We start from the raw sequence: 21,108 nt of genomic DNA, 5'->3' as shown, positions 1-21,108 counted from the left end.
AGTCTCCTTCTCCAGAGACATTCAAGACAAAAACCTAGCTGGACACTTCCTGCGTCACCTCCAGGTGACCCTACATTGGTGGCGTGATTGGACTAGATGATCTCCAAAGCTCCTTTCCAACCACCAACTAACTATTCTGTGAATTTATTTCAAATCAATGCTTTTTATTGAGGATAAGTAAAGGTTAGAGGTTGATGTAGCTGGGCCCGTGAAATTTGCAGCTACTTAAAGGGCTGTTGCAAGTACAGCGGAGCCAGCCAGACTCCTTTCAGTTGTGGCAGATGGTATAGAAGGGGCACAAAAGCCAGACCTTGTGGTTTCAGTGGGCTCTGGTATGGTTTTGGGGAGAGAACTTGTTCCCCAGGGGCTGGTGTACTGGGAGGGGGTGCGAAGGGGGACTGCAGGGAGGGTGTGGGTCCGTTTGGACTCCATGACCCTTCCGACTCAGGATATTCTAAGTTTGTATGCATAATGCATTTCAAAAATACTATGGATCTTGAACATTCCTTCTTTAATAAAGTTCAAAGATGAAAGCAAATATAATAATAAAAAATATACAGTATTAATATGTCTTTTTCTTGGGTTTGTTGGTTTTTTTTTCCCCCAGTTTTGGCCACACTGTCTTTGTCTCCTTTTATTCTCCTCAGTACTAGTCATTGTCACAACTTTGCCATTTTCTCTTTCTTTCATCCGGCTTGGTGCACTTCACAGTCACTTAAATGTGGCAAATTCAGGATAACTCCTCGCAGTCTTGAATTGTGCAGTTTGATTCTGATAGGGAGAAAAGGATAAGTATGAAGGTACTGCTAATAAAGAAATTGTTAACCCATTGGACTCTGTACTGTATACTGCTATGCCAGAACATGGTACATTTAGAGAAATAGAAACTTGAGTTGTTTTATTGTTAAGAGGAAATTTTAAAGAACTTCATTTTGCATGCATCATGACCTAATAAGTTAAAATACCAGCAAACTATAAAATAACACAGAATGCTTGAGAGTAAAGCTATTTTATGACAACAACTAGTATAGTTCAGAAAAGTAGACAAATTTCTCATGGCAAGGTTAGAACAGAGACAACCTGATATAACGCTAAATTATACTACTACACCAGGTAGTCCTCACATAGGGTAAAGAAAGATGGTATTCCTTTAATTTCTTCATCTCTATTTGATAAATATTTGTAATTGCAGTGCCTGTTGGAACTGTAAAGGCATGCACATCTGCAAGTTCTTCAAACCTGGTTAAAGGAATTTTAAAGTTGATGTGGAACAAAGCATTCCAACAAAGACATTGAAAGATTCCCAAGTGAGCAACCTGCCTGGCAACCTGCCAACATAAGGTGAGGTAGATTTGTTATGGCATACTAGTGATGAGAGACTTCTGCTGTAGCTTCAGCAAACTATCATGTGAAACACACTTCACTACCATCCTCTCTGGCAAGCAGAAAATGGGATGAAGTTGGTTGTGTGTGCTGGTCTACTGCCTTGTTACTGAGGAGTAGGTTCATCAGCAAGCACAGAGGGTAAGATGGTGCACTTGAGCCTTCAAAAGGGAGTAGGAGATGGGCAAGTTCATACAAGGACCAGCCCTTCTCAGGGCACGGTGTGGGAAGATGGGAGGGCAGGCCCCCACCCCACAGATGGAGAATAGATGCTCTCCATTTTTGTGCTCAGATTGCAGCCAACAAGGGTAACTGATCCAGACTGCTCCCCTTCTCTAGTTCCAAGGGCTGGCCAGTCCTCAGTTAGACTTGGTGAGCAGGACTGTCCACAGTTGGTACCTCATTTTAAAGTTGGTACCTCACATTAAAGGCTAAGTTTCTTAAATCCTATCAGTCCACAGACTCAGCAGATTCAGAAGCTTCATGATGTGTTTGGGGAGTAGGTTTGATGAACAGATTTCCACCTGAAGAGACCAGTTTCCTTGCTTTGTGGAATATCGCAGACAAGACATTTAGGGTAATAATGGTCTGATGCACCAATCTTGTAGAGGGGAAGTGAAGTGTGGGTTCTTGTCATCTACTGCTGTGAAAGTAAATCATGAAGGACAGACGTACACAGGCATGTGAAGGCTTAGGCCAGAAAACCTCAAACTGTTGTTTCCCAAACTTGGTGATTCACTGAGTTTTAGATTAGGTTTTAATACATTTTAAACTCCTGGTGGGCCTTTCTGAATTAAGAAGAGGAACTAAGACGTAGCTATATGTGGAGACGCTTTTGCTTGCACGGTTGTAGTCCAATGAGGTCAACTTGTCCCCCCATTTGGAACACAGTGCAGGAGAAAGTTTCGTAGACTTCACTTTTTAGCTTTCTTAACCTATATACCTTTAAGCTATTCTTGCAGGAAGAAAATTGTTTGATTTGGTAGATTCCTGTTTTTAGAGGATCCTGAAGTGTCCTAATATTGTGCTTATAGCACATTTTGAGTCCTAAAGCAAGCATTGGTTTTTGCAGAAATGCAAAATGCATTCAGCTTCATAAAAACTCCCAAATTTTTTAACTTCTAACACTAACTCACCACCTCTTGAAAGCCAGGGTGATCATGAAGTAAACTGTTGTTCACTGGCAAAGGAGTAAGAGGAAATGGATGACTTCCAGAAAGCTCTTGATGCCTAAAGAAAAAACAAGCCAATGTACAAAGGTTGAATGTCCACCACATACTGCTGATCAGAGTACTGAGGCTTAACTCTTGGGCTGTAATGGTAATAACCAAGAGGACAATTGATGTAATGATAATGGTAATAATGGTAATATCCAACAGGACTTACATGAAAAATAAAGATAAAACAAATGAAATATACCCAAATGTTTAACTAATGAGCAATCCTCTTATGTGCATGCACAAAAGGGTACTAGATTTCACCATGGGAGTTCAGCTTAAATACTGAATCTGGAGTGTTCAGACTTCCATTATAACAGGTTTATAACTGTGCATTCATATGTATATGACAGCTGCTTGTGCATATACACACAAAAATGCAGGTGTAAACTTGGTGGGGTTAAAAAAAGACTTGTCAGATTTTGTTCCCCAATGACTGAAAACATTGTCAGTACAAACCCCAGGGTTCAGTATGTTCTCATGGTCCTGAATATTGCAGAAACAAATAAAGTATGGAAAATTGAATCTAACTAATCATCTGGTAAGCTTAACAACCAAACATTATAATTAACTGCAGCCTGTCACAAGCCCTCAGTAAGGATGCAATAGCAAGATGCTATTTTGATGAAAAACCTTGAAATTGCTCTACCACATCAACTCACTTTCTTTATACAATTTTTTTTTTAATTATGATCATAAGGTTCATTCAAAGGTCATGTTTGTTACCTGTCTGCAGGAGACTCTAAGTCAATATGGTGTTCAAAACCGTCTGTACAACTGTCTAGTTGTGGTGAGGGAGAATTCCCTGGAAATAAGACAAGAGCATAATGACTATTCAGTTATGACAATTCAATTAACCAGTTAAAAACCACAGAAAGTGTTTTGTGTCATCTGTAGTCTCCTAGTAGATCTAAGGTAGTATGCAAAGGTATGCTGCCATTTTACGGCAGATAATCAATAGCATCATTTTACAGCTTGAAAATGTTCATTTCTCATTTATTCACTTAGAGAAGCACAAATCAGGGTTGTTGAAGTAATCAAGAACAATATCGTCACCCAGTTACAGACACAAGAGATGCTTCTGATATTAAGAACAACAGACATTTGCTTAAACCCAGTAACTGCTCAGTAGAGCCTTGAAGGAAGCAGTAGCACTGAAGGAATGCGAGTCCTTAATGTCTGGGTTGCAAACGATACCTGATTAAGAATATAATATGAACTACAACCTCTTACCTTTAAAACAAAAGCACTGATAACTCTGTGGCTTTAGTCTAAAAATTATCCAAGAGTTCAATAGTGTCTGGCCATACTGAATCAATTTTTTCTGTCAGGCTGCAAGGTAAAGTTACACCCCAATTCCTAAATGTAATCTGGCATGAAAACCTGGATTGCTGTTTTCCATACAGCAGTGTCTGACACAGCTTGCAAGCTATGATGTTCTGACCCAATCTATTGTATTCTCTTAGAAAATAAAAAAATACAAAGACTGAATCCTTCCCTATGTAAAAGCCACAGGAAGTCTTTGTTTCTTAACAAAAAAATTAATTTTCCAACTACAAATTCTTATCTTTGTAAAAGGCTTTAGGATTCAAAACTGTTCTTTAAAAAGTATAAACATTTACACTTAAACTTTACCATTGGGACTACAAAACATACCCCTCCAATACTGCACGGTAATTGGTCTTCCATACAAACAGATTCCATCCAGCAGAGCTTTTGCATAAGGCACTGATACTTTGTGTTTAAAGCAGACATATCCAAAAGACTGAGGTTTTCCTTCTTTGTCCTCACAAATCATCACTTTGGTTAATGGTCCAGCCTGAAAGAAATTTCTATTATTTAGGAGAAACTGACACTTCATTATGTTTTGAATATTTAATAATTTTTCTTCAGCCATAGTCAGAAACCAGTAAGTTTCTTACTTTGAAAATGTGTCTCCACATTCCCAAAGCTCAAATTCTGAGTCTTCTACAAACAAAAATCAACTCCAGAAATTAAAAGGGAGCCAAGTTAAAAGGGAACCAAGCATCAATTCATGTTTAATCATTCATAACCATAATTTTTATTATTTTTAGAATACCATGCCATAATAATTAGTTTCCCAAAGGGGAAGAATAATTTGCTGACTCCATAGCAAAAGTTACCTTCCAGTTCATAAATAAAAATATTAATAGTTTAGAAGTAGCAGTAGATACATGGTCATCATTTGATGGAGGGGAAGAGCTGGAGGTCAGGGATCTATGTTCAGGACTATGCCATTGCAGGAATATTGAACTGGATATTTTCAATGACAGGGCAAAACTAAAATGAGAAGCATAGGCTGTTGCAGCAAAAGGGAATGAAAGCAAGATAAAACAAGGGAAAGACAAGTTACTGGGATGACCTAACGACCCAGATAAAAGCTGGCAGTTGGATGGCTGTTGCAGATTATGCAGAAGAATAATGCAAAACTGTGTTCTAAGACCATCTTTATCACTTTTACATTTTGTCTTGTATTACTTATGTCCCCTAAGAAGATAAACTTAAGATCACATTTACAGTTTACAGTTATACAGCAGACTACTGTTTAATCTTGAAAACAGGCAGGAATCTTCAAACAGGTCCAACTACTTTGTGCTTCTACACTGTCACTGAAAGGTCAGGGTTTGAAGGGATCTTTGGAGAGCATGTCCAGCTTTCCTAACTGAACATCCCGTTGGTCGAATTTTTCTTCTCGAGCATTAGAACAGCATTTCGATATATAAGGGTACCTGTCTGCTACCTGCAGGAAGAGCTCATAGAGGATCTCCTCCTGGACCCGACTCTCCAAGTTCCCCACGAGCAGAGTCTGCTCCGCCGCCTCGGCCCCCACCAGGGATGACATAGAGCCTGCGGGAATGCGAGAAGAGCGTCCCAGCTGCGGGGAAGCTGCACTCGGTGTGAGGGGCCGGGCCGGCTCCTGGCAACACTGGAACGAGGGAGGGCAGGTGTCGCCTTTGTTTGTGACACCATCCCCAACATCTGTGGCACCGTACTTAATCGTTCAGTGTGTAGTAATGATGGTAAGCACAAACATGAAGGTTTTCTCTTGTATTTTTGCCACTGAATCTTAAGTTCTAGCAGGGCTGACTGGTGCAAAACAAACTGAAAAACAATCCACCTTCTCAGACTAGTATTCACAAGTGTGTCCACACCACCCACTCCTGCTATTAGCATTGCAATGAGCCCTTACTGTAGAAGAGGCTGCAAACAGAGCAAGCGCTCAGCTCAGGAGCAAAGAGAGAGGGTTTTATCAGATACAAATCCATGCTAGTCTTACAGAAAACCTATTTCTGCACTGTGTTACAATGTTGGCTGATAGAAACAGGTGAAATGAGGGCAAGCTCTTTTAAAAGGCTTGGGCCTCTTCATTAAAAATCGAGGCAACAGAAGATGAGACCTCAGGGTAAGCCAGGGGCCTACGTGACAAGTCAGAGATACAAACTAACAAACTGATACAAACTAACAAACTGCAATACAGGGTGCTTCCTCCAACTCGAGTTTCACGTTTCACAGAAAGACACCAGGCTTTCAATTCAGTTGTTGATGGGTCCTTTTCCTGGTTGCTAGTTGGTCCATAAGATAGTGCATTCCTGGCCAGTTATTCTAGAATTCTGAGGCTTCATTGGCTGGCTAGTCTTCCAAACATAGTTCATATTAATGTCATCATCTCATGAGGTAGCTTTTTAGAAAACTCGCCCACTCATTCCACCACCTCCCCTCTAGTGGGCACACACTGATACCACAGTACATTTAACTCTAAGTTATTACTTCATAACTTACTACATAAATTACGTATCACAATCTATTACATTAATTAACAATTCAGAATAAAATTACATCGTTAATGATTCATAACCCTGCCTACAAAAGTCCACTTTATTTATAACATTGGCTTGAACAGCAGAGTGATTTTAAACCATGGAGAAACAACAGACTGACCTAATCTCTGGAATAAATTGCTAGAGTTGTCCCGTCACAGCTGGGCAAATGAACAGAAACTTTTGCCCCTGATGAGCTTCCAAAGGCAGCTGGTCACAGGCAGAAAGCTGGGGAAAAGAGTGTACCCAAAGCCGCAGGGGCAGCCCCTGGGCAGGGAAGCAGAGCTCATGGCACACTGAGAATTCTGGATCCAAACTTTTGTTATAAATATATAATATGTTGTTGGCTTTTCGCAAATACTAGGATGAATGTTATATGCATAATGTTAAAATAACTTTGCTTTCATTTCTGCTATTAACAAAAACGTAGACATAGTAGTAGTGGTAGCTGATAGCTATGGGTGAACTCTCTGTTTGGTCGAGATAAAATCCAGTGAATATGTAAGGAGGACCCTGCTATTGATATGCCAACTATCAGCGTCTGCCATCTGAAGAAAGTATGGACAAAGGCCCAAACTGGAAGTGACAACGAGGAGCCAAAACCACAACCAAGAAACACCCATATGCTAAAAAGGCAGACCCGAGGAGGGAGGGACCATGTTAAATGGTTCCTGGAAAATGTAAACTAGTTTATGGATATGCATGAGGGTCTATGAATGTGCAACAGGTTGTGAAAACTGTATATTTTATGATTGGCTTTTTGCAAATATTAAAGTAAATGTTATATGTGTTACGTTAGAAAGTTATGCTGTATTAATTTTCTTAAGTCATGTGTTAAATATAGTTTGAGGTTATAATATAATGTTAAAATAGAAGCTATGCTACGTAAGATACTTTTTAACTAGCTCAAAAAAGAGATGAGATAATCAAGAAATTCTTCGCACAGAGATAACAGCAACAAGACACTAAAATCCAAAAGAGACAGAATTATCCTCCTTATCATGAAAAACTAGTCTCCTTGCAGACTTCATGGAGTCTGACATGATTTACAAGATGAAGGGGGGGAAGTTGAATTATAACCAGAAAACACCCTTTGTTTGAAAAGAGTTTTTGAATCATGTATGAGATGTATGAATAGGGAACAGGCTATTGCTTTTAAGAGTTAATCCTTTGTTAGCAAGACATGCTTTTTTAGGAAAGCATCTGAATGTTCGTATTCTCTGTTTTTATTGTCCTTTATTGTCCTAACTCTGATTGTCCAAATTCTTATTGCTCCAATTTGCATTACTGTTTTTATGACCATTTTATTACTGTTAAACTTTTAAAATTTCAAAACAAATGATTGGCATGTTTCACAAGATTGATCTAATGGAAAAGGCATTGAAGGGGTATCCCCAAAGGTGACGGTGTGCTCTTGGCTGAGTGCTAAGATGCACCCAGTCGTAATCTTTGCTTTACTCTCTTTGTTTCCCATTGTCTTTTATTAAACTCTTTAAATTTTCACAGGAGAGTGAACGTGTTTTTCACACTTTCTTCTTGTAGAAACACCAGATCAATCACTAACACTACCAGTCGTATGCTGTTGTGAACATCAGCCTGAGCATCTTTGGTTCTCTGTAGTGATGGCACACTGAGCTCCTCCCAGACAACTGGGCATGAAGCAGTAGGTGTCTCCCAGCTCATGTTAACCTGCAAACACTGTTAAAGGGCATCAGCTGAGACAACAGGAGGTCCATCTGCACCTCTGCATCTCCCTGCCTGACAGGCCCGGGCTGGGCTGAGAACTGCGTTGACCACAGAGCCAGCAGGAAGACTCAGGCACAAAGGGACACAGGAAGCAGAATAGCAACTCTGCAGGAGCTGTTTCTTGCAGACTGGGCTTGAGTTGTGCCAGAGTGAAAAATTAGAGCAATGATTTGTGTAACGAGCTGCATTGCCAAGTGCTACCTGAGCCCAAGTGCTACCTGAGCCCAAGTGCTTGTCAGACAGAATATATCACCTCTGTGGATCAAGGTAAAAAAGCCTTGACTCATCAGTAGCCTCAGGGAACAAATGTGAATTGAGCACCTGAAATGCACAGCATCAACTCAATACCTGGGTGTGAAAAATGTGTATTTTATGACTGGCTTCTCCCAAATATTAAAATTAATATTTTATGTGTTGTGTTAGAAAGTAATGCTGTATTAATTCTCTTAAGTAGTCTGTTCAATATAGTTTTAGGTTATAAAAAATGTTAAAATAGAAACTATGCTATGTAGGATACTTTTTTTAGAGAAAGGACTCGCAGCAAGATAGCAGCCGCAGGACACCTAAATCTTTCAGACAAAAATAATTTATTGCCTTCTTATCAGAAAAAATTGACTTCTTCCTGCCTGGCTAAGGATTGAAGGCGCCTTAGGTTTAGGAGGAAGAAGTTGATGATGAACAGACAGAATCCTTTGTTTGAATGGAATTTGTGCCTCATGTATGAAATGTATGAACATACAACAGGCTGTTGTTTTTAAGGGTTAATCCTCTGTTAACATGTTTTGCAGGCTTGTGCTGCCCAGAAAACAGTACCTGGACATCTGTAACTCTTTGTTTCTATTGTCTCATATTGTCCTAATTCAAATTGTCCACATTATTATTACTCTAATTGTATTACTATTTTTACAACCATTTTATTACTATTAAACTTTTAAAATTAAAAAAAAAAGTATTGGCGTTTTTCACACTGGGTATGTGTGTTGGAGATCAATGCAATTATTGATACTCAAAATAAGTAATAACCAAAACAACCAAAATAACCAAAACATTAACCTGACAGAGAAGTGAGGCTGTTCATTTCTATGAGCTTGCACCCAAGAGAAGAGTTCAAACCTTTTAACTTTAGCAGCATTCCCAAAGTCATGAACTTTGCATGGAATCAGTTCCACTGCTACTGAAGTATAAGTTTATTCTCCTTCAGAAAACAGGGAGAGGAAAGCAGTACAAGGCACTTCACAATACTGTGATTATTTTCACACACACCACTGTTACTGCAATAGCATGAGATGCAACTGCTCACTTTCAAAATTTAAAAAGGCTTATTAAACTTCAAAAAAAAATCAACAAAAGGACTAAATAAGGAAAAATTGCAGTGCTGGGAACTGCCCTTGTGGCTGTGTACTATGTGGGCAGCTCATCTTGAAGATGAACACTCAGTCTTTAATACCCCTTGGGGTTGCATCAGCCAACCCTGGCCCCTCCCAAAGTCTGTCTGTCAGCTCTTTTTTACCATTTATTGGTGGACACTGCTTTCTTGTAACTTGATTGGAGGTCAGATGTTGCCATGCCTCACCCCCTAAGCACCAAGCTTTTCCATTCCCAACTGACATTCAATGGACATGTGTACGCCTTCTTTTTACCTGTCCTAGGCAGCCCATGCTGCCTGGTGGGAACAATACAGAGGAGGGAGAAAGGGTACTGTAATATATGTTGGGAAATAATTCATGCTATAAAAGAATGTATTTTATAAAGATTGTGAAATCCAAACGAGTCTCTGACTGTAAGCAGCCTGAGAGGCAGACATCTATTCAAACTTTGAAATTCCTGAAGAAGGCAGGATAACAGTCGGCATTTAGCTTATGAATAGACGCACCCAGTCATCGGAAGATACCTAAGAGCAATCATTGCCCTGTTGATAACATTGATCAAGATAGCTGAAGTCCTCAGAAAAATACGTGTGAATACGCGACTTCCCGGGATTCGATCAATGCCGGCTATCAACCAGGAAACGGCGATTGTCCAGCTCTGCACAGTGAAAGAACCAACTATGAATATGCAGAGTTACAAAAGAAACTTGGACTCCTTTGCCTCAGACATAATAAACTGTATAAAACATCCGCGCTTAGAAGTGGCTCTTGTGAACAGGGAAGGGTCCAATGTGTAAGAGGTTGGATCTGGGATCACCCCGTGCTGAACCTGGCTCGACACTTTCTCTTGGGCTCTAGTGGTTTTGAGGACCATATTTTGGTGGCGGAAAAAGATAAATAAATATTTTCTAATTTTTGATAATTAGGCTTTTGATTGATCATTTATAACAATTCTGGTGACCCTGACGTGATTTGAATTTGGGGTTCGGGGACCTCTCTCCAGTCAGGAGGCGCCCCACTGATTTCAGTAGTGTGATGGGATTGGGAGTTCGTAAAACCAATCAAACACCGAACCGAATCCAGAACCACAGCCAAAGAGGGATAAAATGGGCTCAGAGCTTTCAGAAACTCAGAACACTATGAAGAGGGATTTCCAAGACTGCGTTGCTTTTTTTCACTTGGAAAATTGACGTGCACAAAGAATCCACACAGGAAAAGGAACTGTGAGTACCGTGTGGTTGAGTGGGATGTGATCGAGCATGTGTGTGAGACGTGATTCTATCACAAAGCGAGTGTGGACCCCAAGATTGCAGTTCCACTCTCCCGCGAGGGAAGTGGTTGATCAAGGGGGAAGCGAGTGCTTTTTTTTGTTACATGTGGGAGCTGGGACTCATAGAGAGTTCAGGGGGTCGATCACAGTTGGGGTCAGGAGGGGAAAGAATGTTCCCGAAAGATTTCGGTAGCCAGTCCATCTTCTGATCTGGAGAAGCAGGTAAGAGAGCTCGATACTAGTTGAAAGACCCATGGAGCAGTTCTCTGTGCAGCTGAGTAGACTTGTGGTGTTTCACAGACTTAGGAAATCGATACCGGACCAGACTTGGGACTTGCGTCGAGAATCCCATCCGAAGGACTCAAGGTGAGAAAAATAGCAAGTGGGGTTTTTGGGAAAATGGGACTGAAAAAGAGTAAGTGCCAGAAAAAGCCCCTGGAAAAACTTCCCCAAGATCCCGAGAAGTTTTTGCCTGAAATCCCGAGGGGAAGCCCATTGGGATGGATGCTGGAACATTGGGACAAAGCCCCAGGAGGATGGGGAAATCCAAGGAAAAGATGATACATTTTTGTATGGAAAAGTGGGGGGGGGGGGGGGGGGGAGGAGAAGGAGATAGTAAAATACATGGTTTGGCCAGTGTTTGGCACTTTCAAGATAAGGATGTGCGAATCCCTGTACAACTACATAGTCGATCACCACCTGCAGGATTTTGAGTAAATTGAGTACGCTAAGATGTGGAAATACACTTGTTCAGGATTGTACCCTATCAGAACTCTCAGATGCTCAGCAAACCTGGGCAAGGAGTGGGAACCACTGGAAAATCTTCCATCTCCGTACCTTGTCCCTCCGCCCCAGCTCCTGCCAGTCCAGGTACCTCATGCACCCACGTTGCCTCCCGAGGCATCGATCCCGCAGGGAGAGGCTTCGGTGCCACTGCTCCCACCGGAGCTGGCCGCAGTGCCTTCCCTCCCACGTGAGCAGGCATCGATGCCTCCACTTCCATGAGAGCAGCCCCAGCCACCGACCCTTCCCAAGACTGAGGAGAAACAGATATTTTCCTCAAAGAAAGCAGGCTCTCCTCCCGCCCATCGAACAAGGCAAAGGACAAGAAGGGCAACCAATGGAGGTAGTGATAACGAGGAAGAAAAGACCAGGAGGTACCGACGGCTCTGGGAGTTATCAGCTTTGTACACGCACTGATCAACACTGGGGACATGAGGGCTTTCAAGAAAGAGATGGAGAAGCTGATGGATGACCCTTTGGGGATGGCAGAAAGACAAGATGAATTCCTAGGAATCAGCATCTACACATACGAGGATCTCAATGCGATCCTGAGGTTGCTGTTCAACAACAAGGACAGAGAAATTTTCAGACAAACTGGGATCAAGGACTGGGAACAGAGAAATCCCCAGGGGGAGAGAGGAGATCAGAGGTGGCTGGACCAGAAGCCATCTTGGAACACCCAGACAGAGGAAGTGAGACAGAAAATTATAAACTTGAGAAATATGTTAATACAACATATCAGGGAGCCGGTGCTGAAGGAACAGAACATGAGCAAAGTACTCAGGGAATGTCAGGGAAATGACAAGACCCCACAAAATGGCTGGAAAGGCTCTGAAAGAGTCTAAGAATGTATTCTGGGACAGACCCTGAATCCCTGACTGGGGTGGTCTTGTTGAAGACCCAATTTGTGGCAAAATCATGGGAAGACATAAAGAAGAAATTGGAAAAGATAGATGAATGGCAGGACAGAGAACTGCAGGAATTGCTCTGAGAAGCCCAGAAGATCTACAAGAGAAGAGATGAAGAAAAGCAAAAGATTCAGGTGAAAGTGCTAGTGGCTGCAGTGAGGGAGGCACAGAAACAGGAACAGGTCAGAGACTTGGCAAAAACAGCACCGGCGAAGAAACAAAATCCTTCCCAAGGGAAGGGCTCAAACAACCAGAAGAAGGACTTTGAGTGCTACTACTGCAAGCAAAAAGTGTACATTCGGAGTAAGTGTCCCAACAAGGTCAAAGATGAAACTATGTTTCAGGAAGATTAGGTGTGTCAGAGGCTTTCCAGTTTGGGGTCTGGAATACCAAGGAAGCCCTTGATAAAATTGAGAGTGGGACCCCACAGGCAGGAGATTTGGTTTTAGTAGATTCTGGAGCTGAGCAGACCATGGTGCAGCAGTTACCACGAGGGTGCTTTCTGAGCGATGACGCAATGATGGTAATAGGAGCAAAGGGGGAGCCTTTTAAGGTTCCAATCATAAAGAATGTCGAAATAGAGATGGAAACTAAAAAGTGTATAGCAAATATATTATTGATAAAAGATGCAGACTTCAATTTCCTGGGAAGGGATTTGATAGTGGCATTGGAAATTGGTTTAGCAGTGCAAGATTCCCAGCTCAAGGTGAGATTGTATCAACTCAGCACTCAGGATGAGGAGAAAATTAATCCGAAGGTTTGGCATGTCCAAGGGGAGGCCAGGAGACTGGACATAGAGCTCCAAAGGAACGTTGAAGCTGTGCATGTCCTGGCACAACATCCCGATTTTGGCAGTGCGAAAGATGGATGGTAGCTACAGGCTAGTGCAGGATTTAAGGGCTGTGAGTCAAAGGACTAAGACACTGTTCCCCACGGTCTCGAATCCTTACATCCTGCTGAACAACATCTCTCCTGAGGACATGTGGTACAGTGTGATTGATTTGAAAGATGCTTTCTGGACCTGACCTTTAGCAAAGCACAGCAGAGATTACTTTGCATTTCAGTGGGAAGACCCAGAAATGAACAGAAAGCAACAACTCAGATGGACATCGTTGCCTCAGGGCTTCATTGATTCTCCAAACCTTTTCAGGCAAGCACTCGAACAAGTGCTGAGTCACTTTGTACCAACAGAGGGAACAAAATTGCTACATTATGTAGATGATTTGTTGATTGCAGGTCCAAGGGAAGAGGATATGAGAATGAGCACCAAGTTTAAAAGCTCATTAAACCTTTTAGGGGAAAAAGGACTAAAGGTGTCTAAGTCAAAGTTGCAGTTCACAGAGCCCGAGGTCAGATATTTGGGACATTGGTTAACCAAAGGGAAAAGAAGTTGGCTCCTGAAAGGGTGGGGGGGATTATTGCCCTACCACCCCCACGGACAAAAAGAGAAGTAAGGCAGTTGCTGGGGTTGATGGGATATTGACGGCAATGGATTGAAGGATACAGTGAGAAGGTGAAGTTTTTGTATGAAAAACTCACCACAGACAGAATCAAATGGACAGAAAAGGATGAGGAGGAATTTAGGGGTGTCAAGAACGCACTCACAGCACCACCAGTGCTGAGCCTCCCTGATATGAGACGGCCATTCCAGCTGTTTGTGGACGTGAGCAATCACACAGCCCAATGTGTGCTGACATAGGACTGGGCTGGGCTCAGGAAACCGGTGGGTTACTTGTCAAGGCTTTTGGACCCTGTAAGCAGGGGCTGGCCCACCTGCTTGCAAGCGATCATAGCTGTAGCATTGTTGGTGGAGGAAGCCAAGACAATAAGTTTTGGAGCACCTTTGGTAGTATTCACACTGCATAATGTGCGGGGTATACTACAACAGAAAGCAGATAAATGGCTCAAGGATGCTAGGTTGTTGAAATATGAAGCAATTTTGATTCATTCATCGGATTTGGAATTGCAGACAACAACCATGCAAAATCCAGCTCAGTTCTTGTTTGGGGAAGCCTCAGAAAAGCTAGTCCATGACTGTGTGGAAGCGGTCAAATTGCAGATAGAAATAAGACTAGATTTGGAAGAATAAGAATTGGACAAAGGGGAAAAATGGTTTGTAGATGGCTCAAGCAGGGTGACTGAAGGGAATAGGAAATCAGGATATGCAGTTGTGGATGGGAGAACAGGAAAAGCGATAGAGGCAGGCCTTTTGAACACAGGTTAGTCGGCACAGGCTTGCAAATTGTACACAGATCTGCGAGCCTTGAAAGGACTGAAGGGAAAAAAGGGAACGATTTTTGCAGACTCTAGGTATGCCTTTGGGGTGGTTCACACCTTTGGGAAAATTTGGGAGGAAAGGGGGTTGATCAACACACGAGGATGGGGACTGATGCACAGGGAATTGATGCAGCAAATTCTGGAAGTGATAAGGGAGCCACAAGAAATTTCAGTTGTCCATGTGAAGGGACATGAGGCAGGGATGCAGTTTCGGACCCGGAGAAACAATTTGGCAAACCAGGAGGTCAAAAGCCTGGCATTGGTGACAGTAAGGTCCCCAGAGATTGAAGAGATCAAGGTCCCAGACAAGCCTCTTCAACCCTCCCAAAAGGAGATTGAAAGTTATGAGAAAATAGGGGGAAAATTGGAGGAAGATAAGTGGAAATTACCAGATGGGAGAGAACTAGTCTCTAAAGGTTTTACCAGGAGAATTTTAAAGAGACTGCACCAGCGAACACATTGGGGGCTCAGGCTCTAGGTGAACAATTTTTGAAGTTCTTTGGGTGCAGAGGAATTTATGAATTGGCCAAACAAGAGGTACAGGGATGCCTGATCTGCCAGAAAATTAACAAGACTAAGGCGAGACAGGCAATCCTGGGGAGTTGCCCCATTGCATACCGAAATTTTGAGAGAATCCAAGTTGATTTTACTGAGTTGCCCAAAGTGGGAAAGTTCAAATTTCTGCTTGAAATAGTGGACAAATTAACCCACTGTGTGGAAGCTTTCCTCAGTCCAAGGGCAACAGATCAGACAGTGTCCAGAAAATTGCTGGAAGAAATTGTGCCCTTATATGGGGTAGTGAATTACATTGACTCAGATCAAGGGACTCATTTTACTTCAAAGATTATTAAGCAGATGGCAGAGGCACTAAGCATCACACCCCGTGGCACCCCCAGAGCTTGGGACAAGTTGAAAGGATGAATCAGACCTTGAAAATGCAGTTATCTAAATTAATATTAGAAACTCAGATGTCCTGGCTGAAATGCCTCCCTCTTGCCTTGCTTAATATCAGGACTATGCCTCACCCAGAAACTGAGCTCTCACCATTCGAATTGCTATATGGAATGCCATATAAGCACGGGATGCTGCTGGGACACCCCAGGTTGGAGGACAGCCAGATTCAACCGTATTTACTAGTGATAAATAAAAACCTACAGGAATTGAGAAAACAGAGGATAGTATCTCAGAGCACCCCTCTGGGATTTGCTGTCCACAAAATTCAACCAGGTGACAGGGTGCTTGGAAAAGTATGAAAAGATGTACCCCTCTCCCCTCACTGGGAAGGCCCCTTTCTTGTCCTTCTGACAACGGACACGGCCATACAGATAGCAGAAAAAGGTTGGACACATGCGTCCAGAGTGAAAAATGTCGAGCATCAGGAGGAGGCTCCCAAGTGGAGGATCACCTCTTCTCCAGGCGACCTAAAGATCAAGCTTCATCGTCCACATAAATGACCGAAGGGGACCGGATAGGTTGTATACTGTCAGACTGTGTGTGCTACCCGTTTGAACACTTCAAGTGTGAATATTGTCAAGGGGTTTTTGTTGTGCATTGTAGAAGGGGGCAGAGACCAAACGAATTGTGCACCTATTACAGCGACCTGAGGAGGTCGCTGGGGTGAGAGAGAAGGACGAGAATCTTGTTTCTTGATCAGAAGGCTGGATTTATTGATATATGATATATAATACATTATAACTATACTAAATAGAATAAAGAGGGAAGTTGCAGAGCTGCTAAGCTAAGCATAGAATAGAAAGAATGAATAACAAAGTTCTGTATCCAGGGAATCTGTCCCCGAGCTTGCTTCTGTGATTGGCCCTTAATGGTACACATGGAAACAGGTGCATCCTATTGCGTTTCACAGCAGCTGATAATCATTGTTTACATTCTTCTTCTGGGGCCTTTGCTTCCCAGAAGATGAACAAATCTGAAAGAAAGAATTTCTGTGAAAAAATGTCTGCGACATGCACCCAGTGTTTGGAGGAGGAGCTTGAGCTGACTGACCACAATCTAACCCTAGTCACAACTTTAGGTATTATCGAATTAGACTCACAAGAGTGGTTCCACATTTTTCAGAACGGTGTGTGTGGAAAGCTCAAATCTAAGGCAGAGATATTGGATGTGGAGTGCCAAAAGTCAGTCAAGGTACCATGCAGCTCACATGCTGTCAAGATATTGAGGTGGGGCGCCTATAAGAGGAGGTATGCGGCAACGTCCAAGAATGTATTCTCTGAAGAATACTCCTGCTGCCACAAAGATGGTCTACCTCGCTACTGGTGGCACGCCAGGTGGCGGAGGCAAAGGCAGAGAAGTGCGCCTAGTGGGAATCCTGATTGGCCTGAGCCTAGCCATGTGCGGGACACAGAGTCTGCACATTGAGGCCCTAATCCATGATGGAAATCAGAGCTTCGTGGATGAGTGCAGTGAGTGTACTCAGATGGTCCTGACTGAGCAAAGGGACAAGGGGATCTCAGCATACCAAGCCCAAAAGGAATGCATCAGGGAGTCTGGCAAGTACTGTTTGACAAACAGCACTCAGGTAAAATTGTGTAGAATGGGCAAAAAGATCCTGTGTTTAGATCTGAAGGCTGTGACACAGAACAGACAGCCAGACAAGCACAAACACCAAATAATGAAAAGAAATGTGGAGCCAATGTCGATCCCCATTTGCAGTCAATGTAATCGGACAATGTGGGTCAGGGGAAAGACGGAATCGATTTTTGTCACATATCATCCAGTCAATCCATTGTGTTGTGACAATTCAAAGTTGAGAACGTGGGTGATGAACAGGAAAATGTACTGGGTGGGAAGAAATACAAAGTCTGATAGCAAATTCACCATGAATAGAGAGCTGACCATATTGGATTTAGCACAGGCAAACAATGATAGAGTTTGCCTGCAATATGATAGAGCTGTCTGTTTTGCGAGGAACAAAGATGGAATAGATCCTGAGGGAAAAATGAAAGAAATTACCCAGGAACTGAAAATAAGGGAGTCCGAATTAAGAAAGAAAAGGGTGGAGCAAGAGAGGATGAAGACCCTGAGTGAACAGTACAAGCAGCTTGAGAAACAATACGCTGATGGGGGATTACCTCCCCCAGATCAAAACTTATTCATTGATTTGGTTCAAGAGATTGCCACCGAATTGGGACTGTCAAACTGCTGGATTTGTGGAGAGCTGAAATCAGCAGAGAAGTGGCCCTGGAAGGGTGAGAGTTTAGCTCTGGAAGAGCTTTTGAAATGGGACAATCCAAGGGTCTCAAAATTGACACAGAGACCTGAGGGATGGGTGTTGGACCAGTGAGTGATGGGAACAATCTGCATCAGTCAAGAAGGGAAGGAATATAGTGAAAGGGTGGGATATACTCTGTGTATAACCATTTTGTCGGTAAATTCAAATAGTAGGACCAAAGTCTGGCAACCAGAACCTCCTACAGGATGCTGGAGTCAGAAAAACGAGAGAAATTGTGATTGGAATGGTCAGATGGGACTTTACTGGGTCAAGAGTCCCAGAGCTAATCCGTATCAATCCTTGGGAGGGCTGAAAGAGTATTGGGGCAACCCAGGGAAAATTAATATCAGGTGGAAAGATCCAGATGGAATTGATTGGATTTGTGGAAAGAAAGCGTACAGTGAATTACCTCCCAGGGGGAAGGGATCATGCACTTTGGGCATGATCCGGCCAGTTTTCTTCACTCTTCCTCGAACAAAAAGCAACTGCTAGGGGCCCCACTATATGAGACCTTGAACAGGGAGAGAAGAAGCTTGAAGAAAATGATAGCTGTCATAAGTAGCAGGCAAACTTGAGGGGAGGAAGAATAGACAGCAGCAAGGCTAATTGATGATTACGGGCCAGCCACATGGGCTCAGGACGGAAGCTATGGATATAGGACTCCAATCAATCTGCTGAACTGATTGATCAGGCTGCAGGCAGTGGTGGAAATTGCGTCAAATCACACCTCAGAGGCCCTGGACTCATTAAGTCAGCAGCACACTCAGGTATGGGCTTTTCTGTACCAAAATTGAATAGCTTTAGACTATTTGCTGGCCGGGGAAGGGGGAGCGTGTGGAAAATTCAATGAATCAGAGTGTTACATTGAAATTTATGATTATGGAGAGACCATAAGAGGTTTGGCAGCCAAAATAAGAAAGTGGCCCATGTCCCAGTTCAGAAATGGAATTCAATGTTACAGTCATCTTGGTGGGACAGATTATTTGACGGGGCCTGGTGAAACAAAATAATGGTTTTTGTGTTCTGTTCAGTAGCAGGAGTCATATTCCTTCCATGTCTAACCCCTTGTTTTATTAGACTGATACATTCCGTGGTGCAGGGTATGCAGATAGCAGTAGTACCTGTGGACCTGGAGCTGGCTTCCAGAAACAGCATGTCCAAAATCATGAGCCTGGGAGAAGGAAAGTGTGCAAGCAGTGCTGCCAAAGTACTGGCAAAATTTGAGAAACAGGTCACACGCAACGAGAACAAATATAATGGTTATCAAGGGATCCCGCAAGGACAACAGGGCGTGATGAGAATTTAATAAAGCCTTCTCCTTGTAGGAGACCCGTAGAGGTGGAGGGTAGATGTAGAAATTAAATAGATAATAGTAATTTGGGTTGTAGAGGGAGCATGAATTAATGTGTTGATGTAAAAGGGGAGGGATTGTAATATACGTTGGGAAATAATTCATGCTATAAAAGAATGTATTTTATAAAGATTGTGAAATCCAAACGAGTCTCTGACCACAAGCAGCCTGAGAGGCAGACGTCTGTGTCTATTCGAATTCCAAAATTCCTGAAGGCGGCAGGAGAGCAATCAGCACTTAGTTTATGAATAGATTCACCCTGCTCGATGATCACCACCATCTTGAGCCATTGGAAGATACCTAAGAGCGATCATTGCCCTGTTGATAACATAGATCAAGACAGCCAGAGTGGTCAGAAAGATACATATGAATACACGACTTCCCGGGATTCGATCAATGCCAGCTGTCAACCAGGAAACAGCCTTTGTCCAGCTCTGCACAGTGAAAGAACCAACTATGAATATGCAGAGTTACAAAAGAAACTTGGACTCCTTTGCCTCAGGCATAATAAACTGTATAAAACATCCCCACTAAAAGTGGCCCTCATGAACAAGGGAGTGTCTGATGTGATAGAGGTCGGATCCAGATTCACCCAGCACCAAACCTGGGCTCAACGCTTTCTCTTTGGCTCTGGTGGTTTTGAGGACCATATTTTGGTGGTGGAAAAAGATAAATAAATCTTTTCTAATTTTTGATAATTAGGCTTTTGATTGATCATTTATAACAGAACTATGGGGAGAACAGAGGACATTTAAACTACAATAACATAACTATACATCAATAAAGCTTCTCTTAATATTCACACAATATTCATCCCTTAATTGCAAGAGCCAATCATCTCATTATCCATCGATAATATTGTTGTAGTGTGTTGTGTTATGTTAGTTTGCCCAGTTGCTCTCCCATTTTGTATAATGGTTCTGTCCTCAACTGTTTTCCCGCCACTGTATTGTCACTGTTGCTATGGTTTCTCCTGCCCTATGCCCTGTCAATCCCCTTGTTATATAAGTTCTTCTCCCCCTGTTCCCTTATATGGGAGCATACTCCTCCCTCCCTGGGCCCTGCCAGTCACTCCCTACTCCACCTATTTTCCAGAATGTTCCTTACTTTGGGAGCTATGATTGGCTGTGGGACCAGGGCCCCTCCTTTGTTATGTATCGATTGGTTCCCTTTTACTGTCTATTACCCTAAGTTCACTCCCTCTACGCCCTGGATTGGTTCTGGTTGAACCCCACCCCTGGATTCCTCCCCCCTTTATAACTCTGTTGCACTTGTTGTTCGTGGTCAGTCCCTGTTGGACCTGTGTTGGGTGTGAGCCAGATTGTCATTCCCTGGCTGGCCTCCGTCTAGGCAATAAACCTGACCGTCCCCAGAGAGTGTCCGTCTCTTGTCTCGTCATTCCTTGCAGCTTGGTATTGGACTCATAGCGACGATCTCGTCCCCACGGACGCAGCCCAAAAGCCACTGCCACCGAGGGGCGTCCGTAGGAGTGATCCTGGGGCCCTGTCACCGGGATTGACTCCCCACTGCTGCAGTGGGCTGTTGGCCGCCCTTGCTAGCCGGACGGACACTATTCAAGGGCTGCTGACTGCTGCATAATATCTGTAAACAAGTATCACATTTCCCTCAAAAGAAAACAAAATGCCAGTAAAACTTTTATGCAACAGTCTTCATTATCTTTAGATGGCTTTGGAAGGGTAATAGTTCTGTATTGTGCATCTCAAGGCACAAGAGA

General features: G+C 42.9%; 1 protein-coding gene across 1 annotated transcript; it reads right to left on the bottom strand.

Moving 5' to 3' along the window:
* Nucleotides 1-577: 577 nt before the first annotated feature.
* RBM11 (RNA binding motif protein 11) lies at nt 578-19,653 on the bottom strand. Its single transcript, XM_059482694.1, has 7 exons — nt 19,532-19,653; nt 5,812-5,822; nt 5,362-5,468; nt 4,257-4,419; nt 3,327-3,405; nt 2,520-2,613; nt 578-771 (listed from the first exon to the last, which is right to left on the bottom strand). Exons 1-7 carry the CDS (start codon nt 19,651-19,653, stop codon nt 712-714), a joined length of 636 nt encoding a protein of 211 aa, XP_059338677.1. The 3' UTR covers nt 578-711.
* Nucleotides 19,654-21,108: the final 1,455 nt, after the last annotated feature.

The sequence above is a fragment of the Ammospiza nelsoni genome, chromosome 15, assembly GCF_027579445.1.
Source record: "Ammospiza nelsoni isolate bAmmNel1 chromosome 15, bAmmNel1.pri, whole genome shotgun sequence".
NCBI lineage: Eukaryota > Metazoa > Chordata > Aves > Passeriformes > Passerellidae > Ammospiza > Ammospiza nelsoni.
This window is presented reverse-complemented; position numbering and strand designations above follow the sequence as displayed.

What these genes read in the sequence shown, in the direction of transcription:
- RBM11 (XM_059482694.1), bottom strand. Translation starts at nt 19,653, where the DNA reads ATGGTGGTGATCATCGAGCAGGGTGAATCTATTCATAAACTAAGTGCT. An exon ending in TCTATGAGCTCTTCCTGCAG is followed by an intron (nt 4,420 to 5,361) that starts GTAGCAGACAGG and finishes AATTTCTTTCAG; the next exon opens with GCTGGACCATTAACCAAAGT. An exon ending in ACCCTGGCTTTCAAGAGGTG is followed by an intron (nt 772 to 2,519) that starts GTGAGTTAGTGT and finishes TCTCCCTATCAG; the next exon opens with AATCAAACTGCACAATTCAA.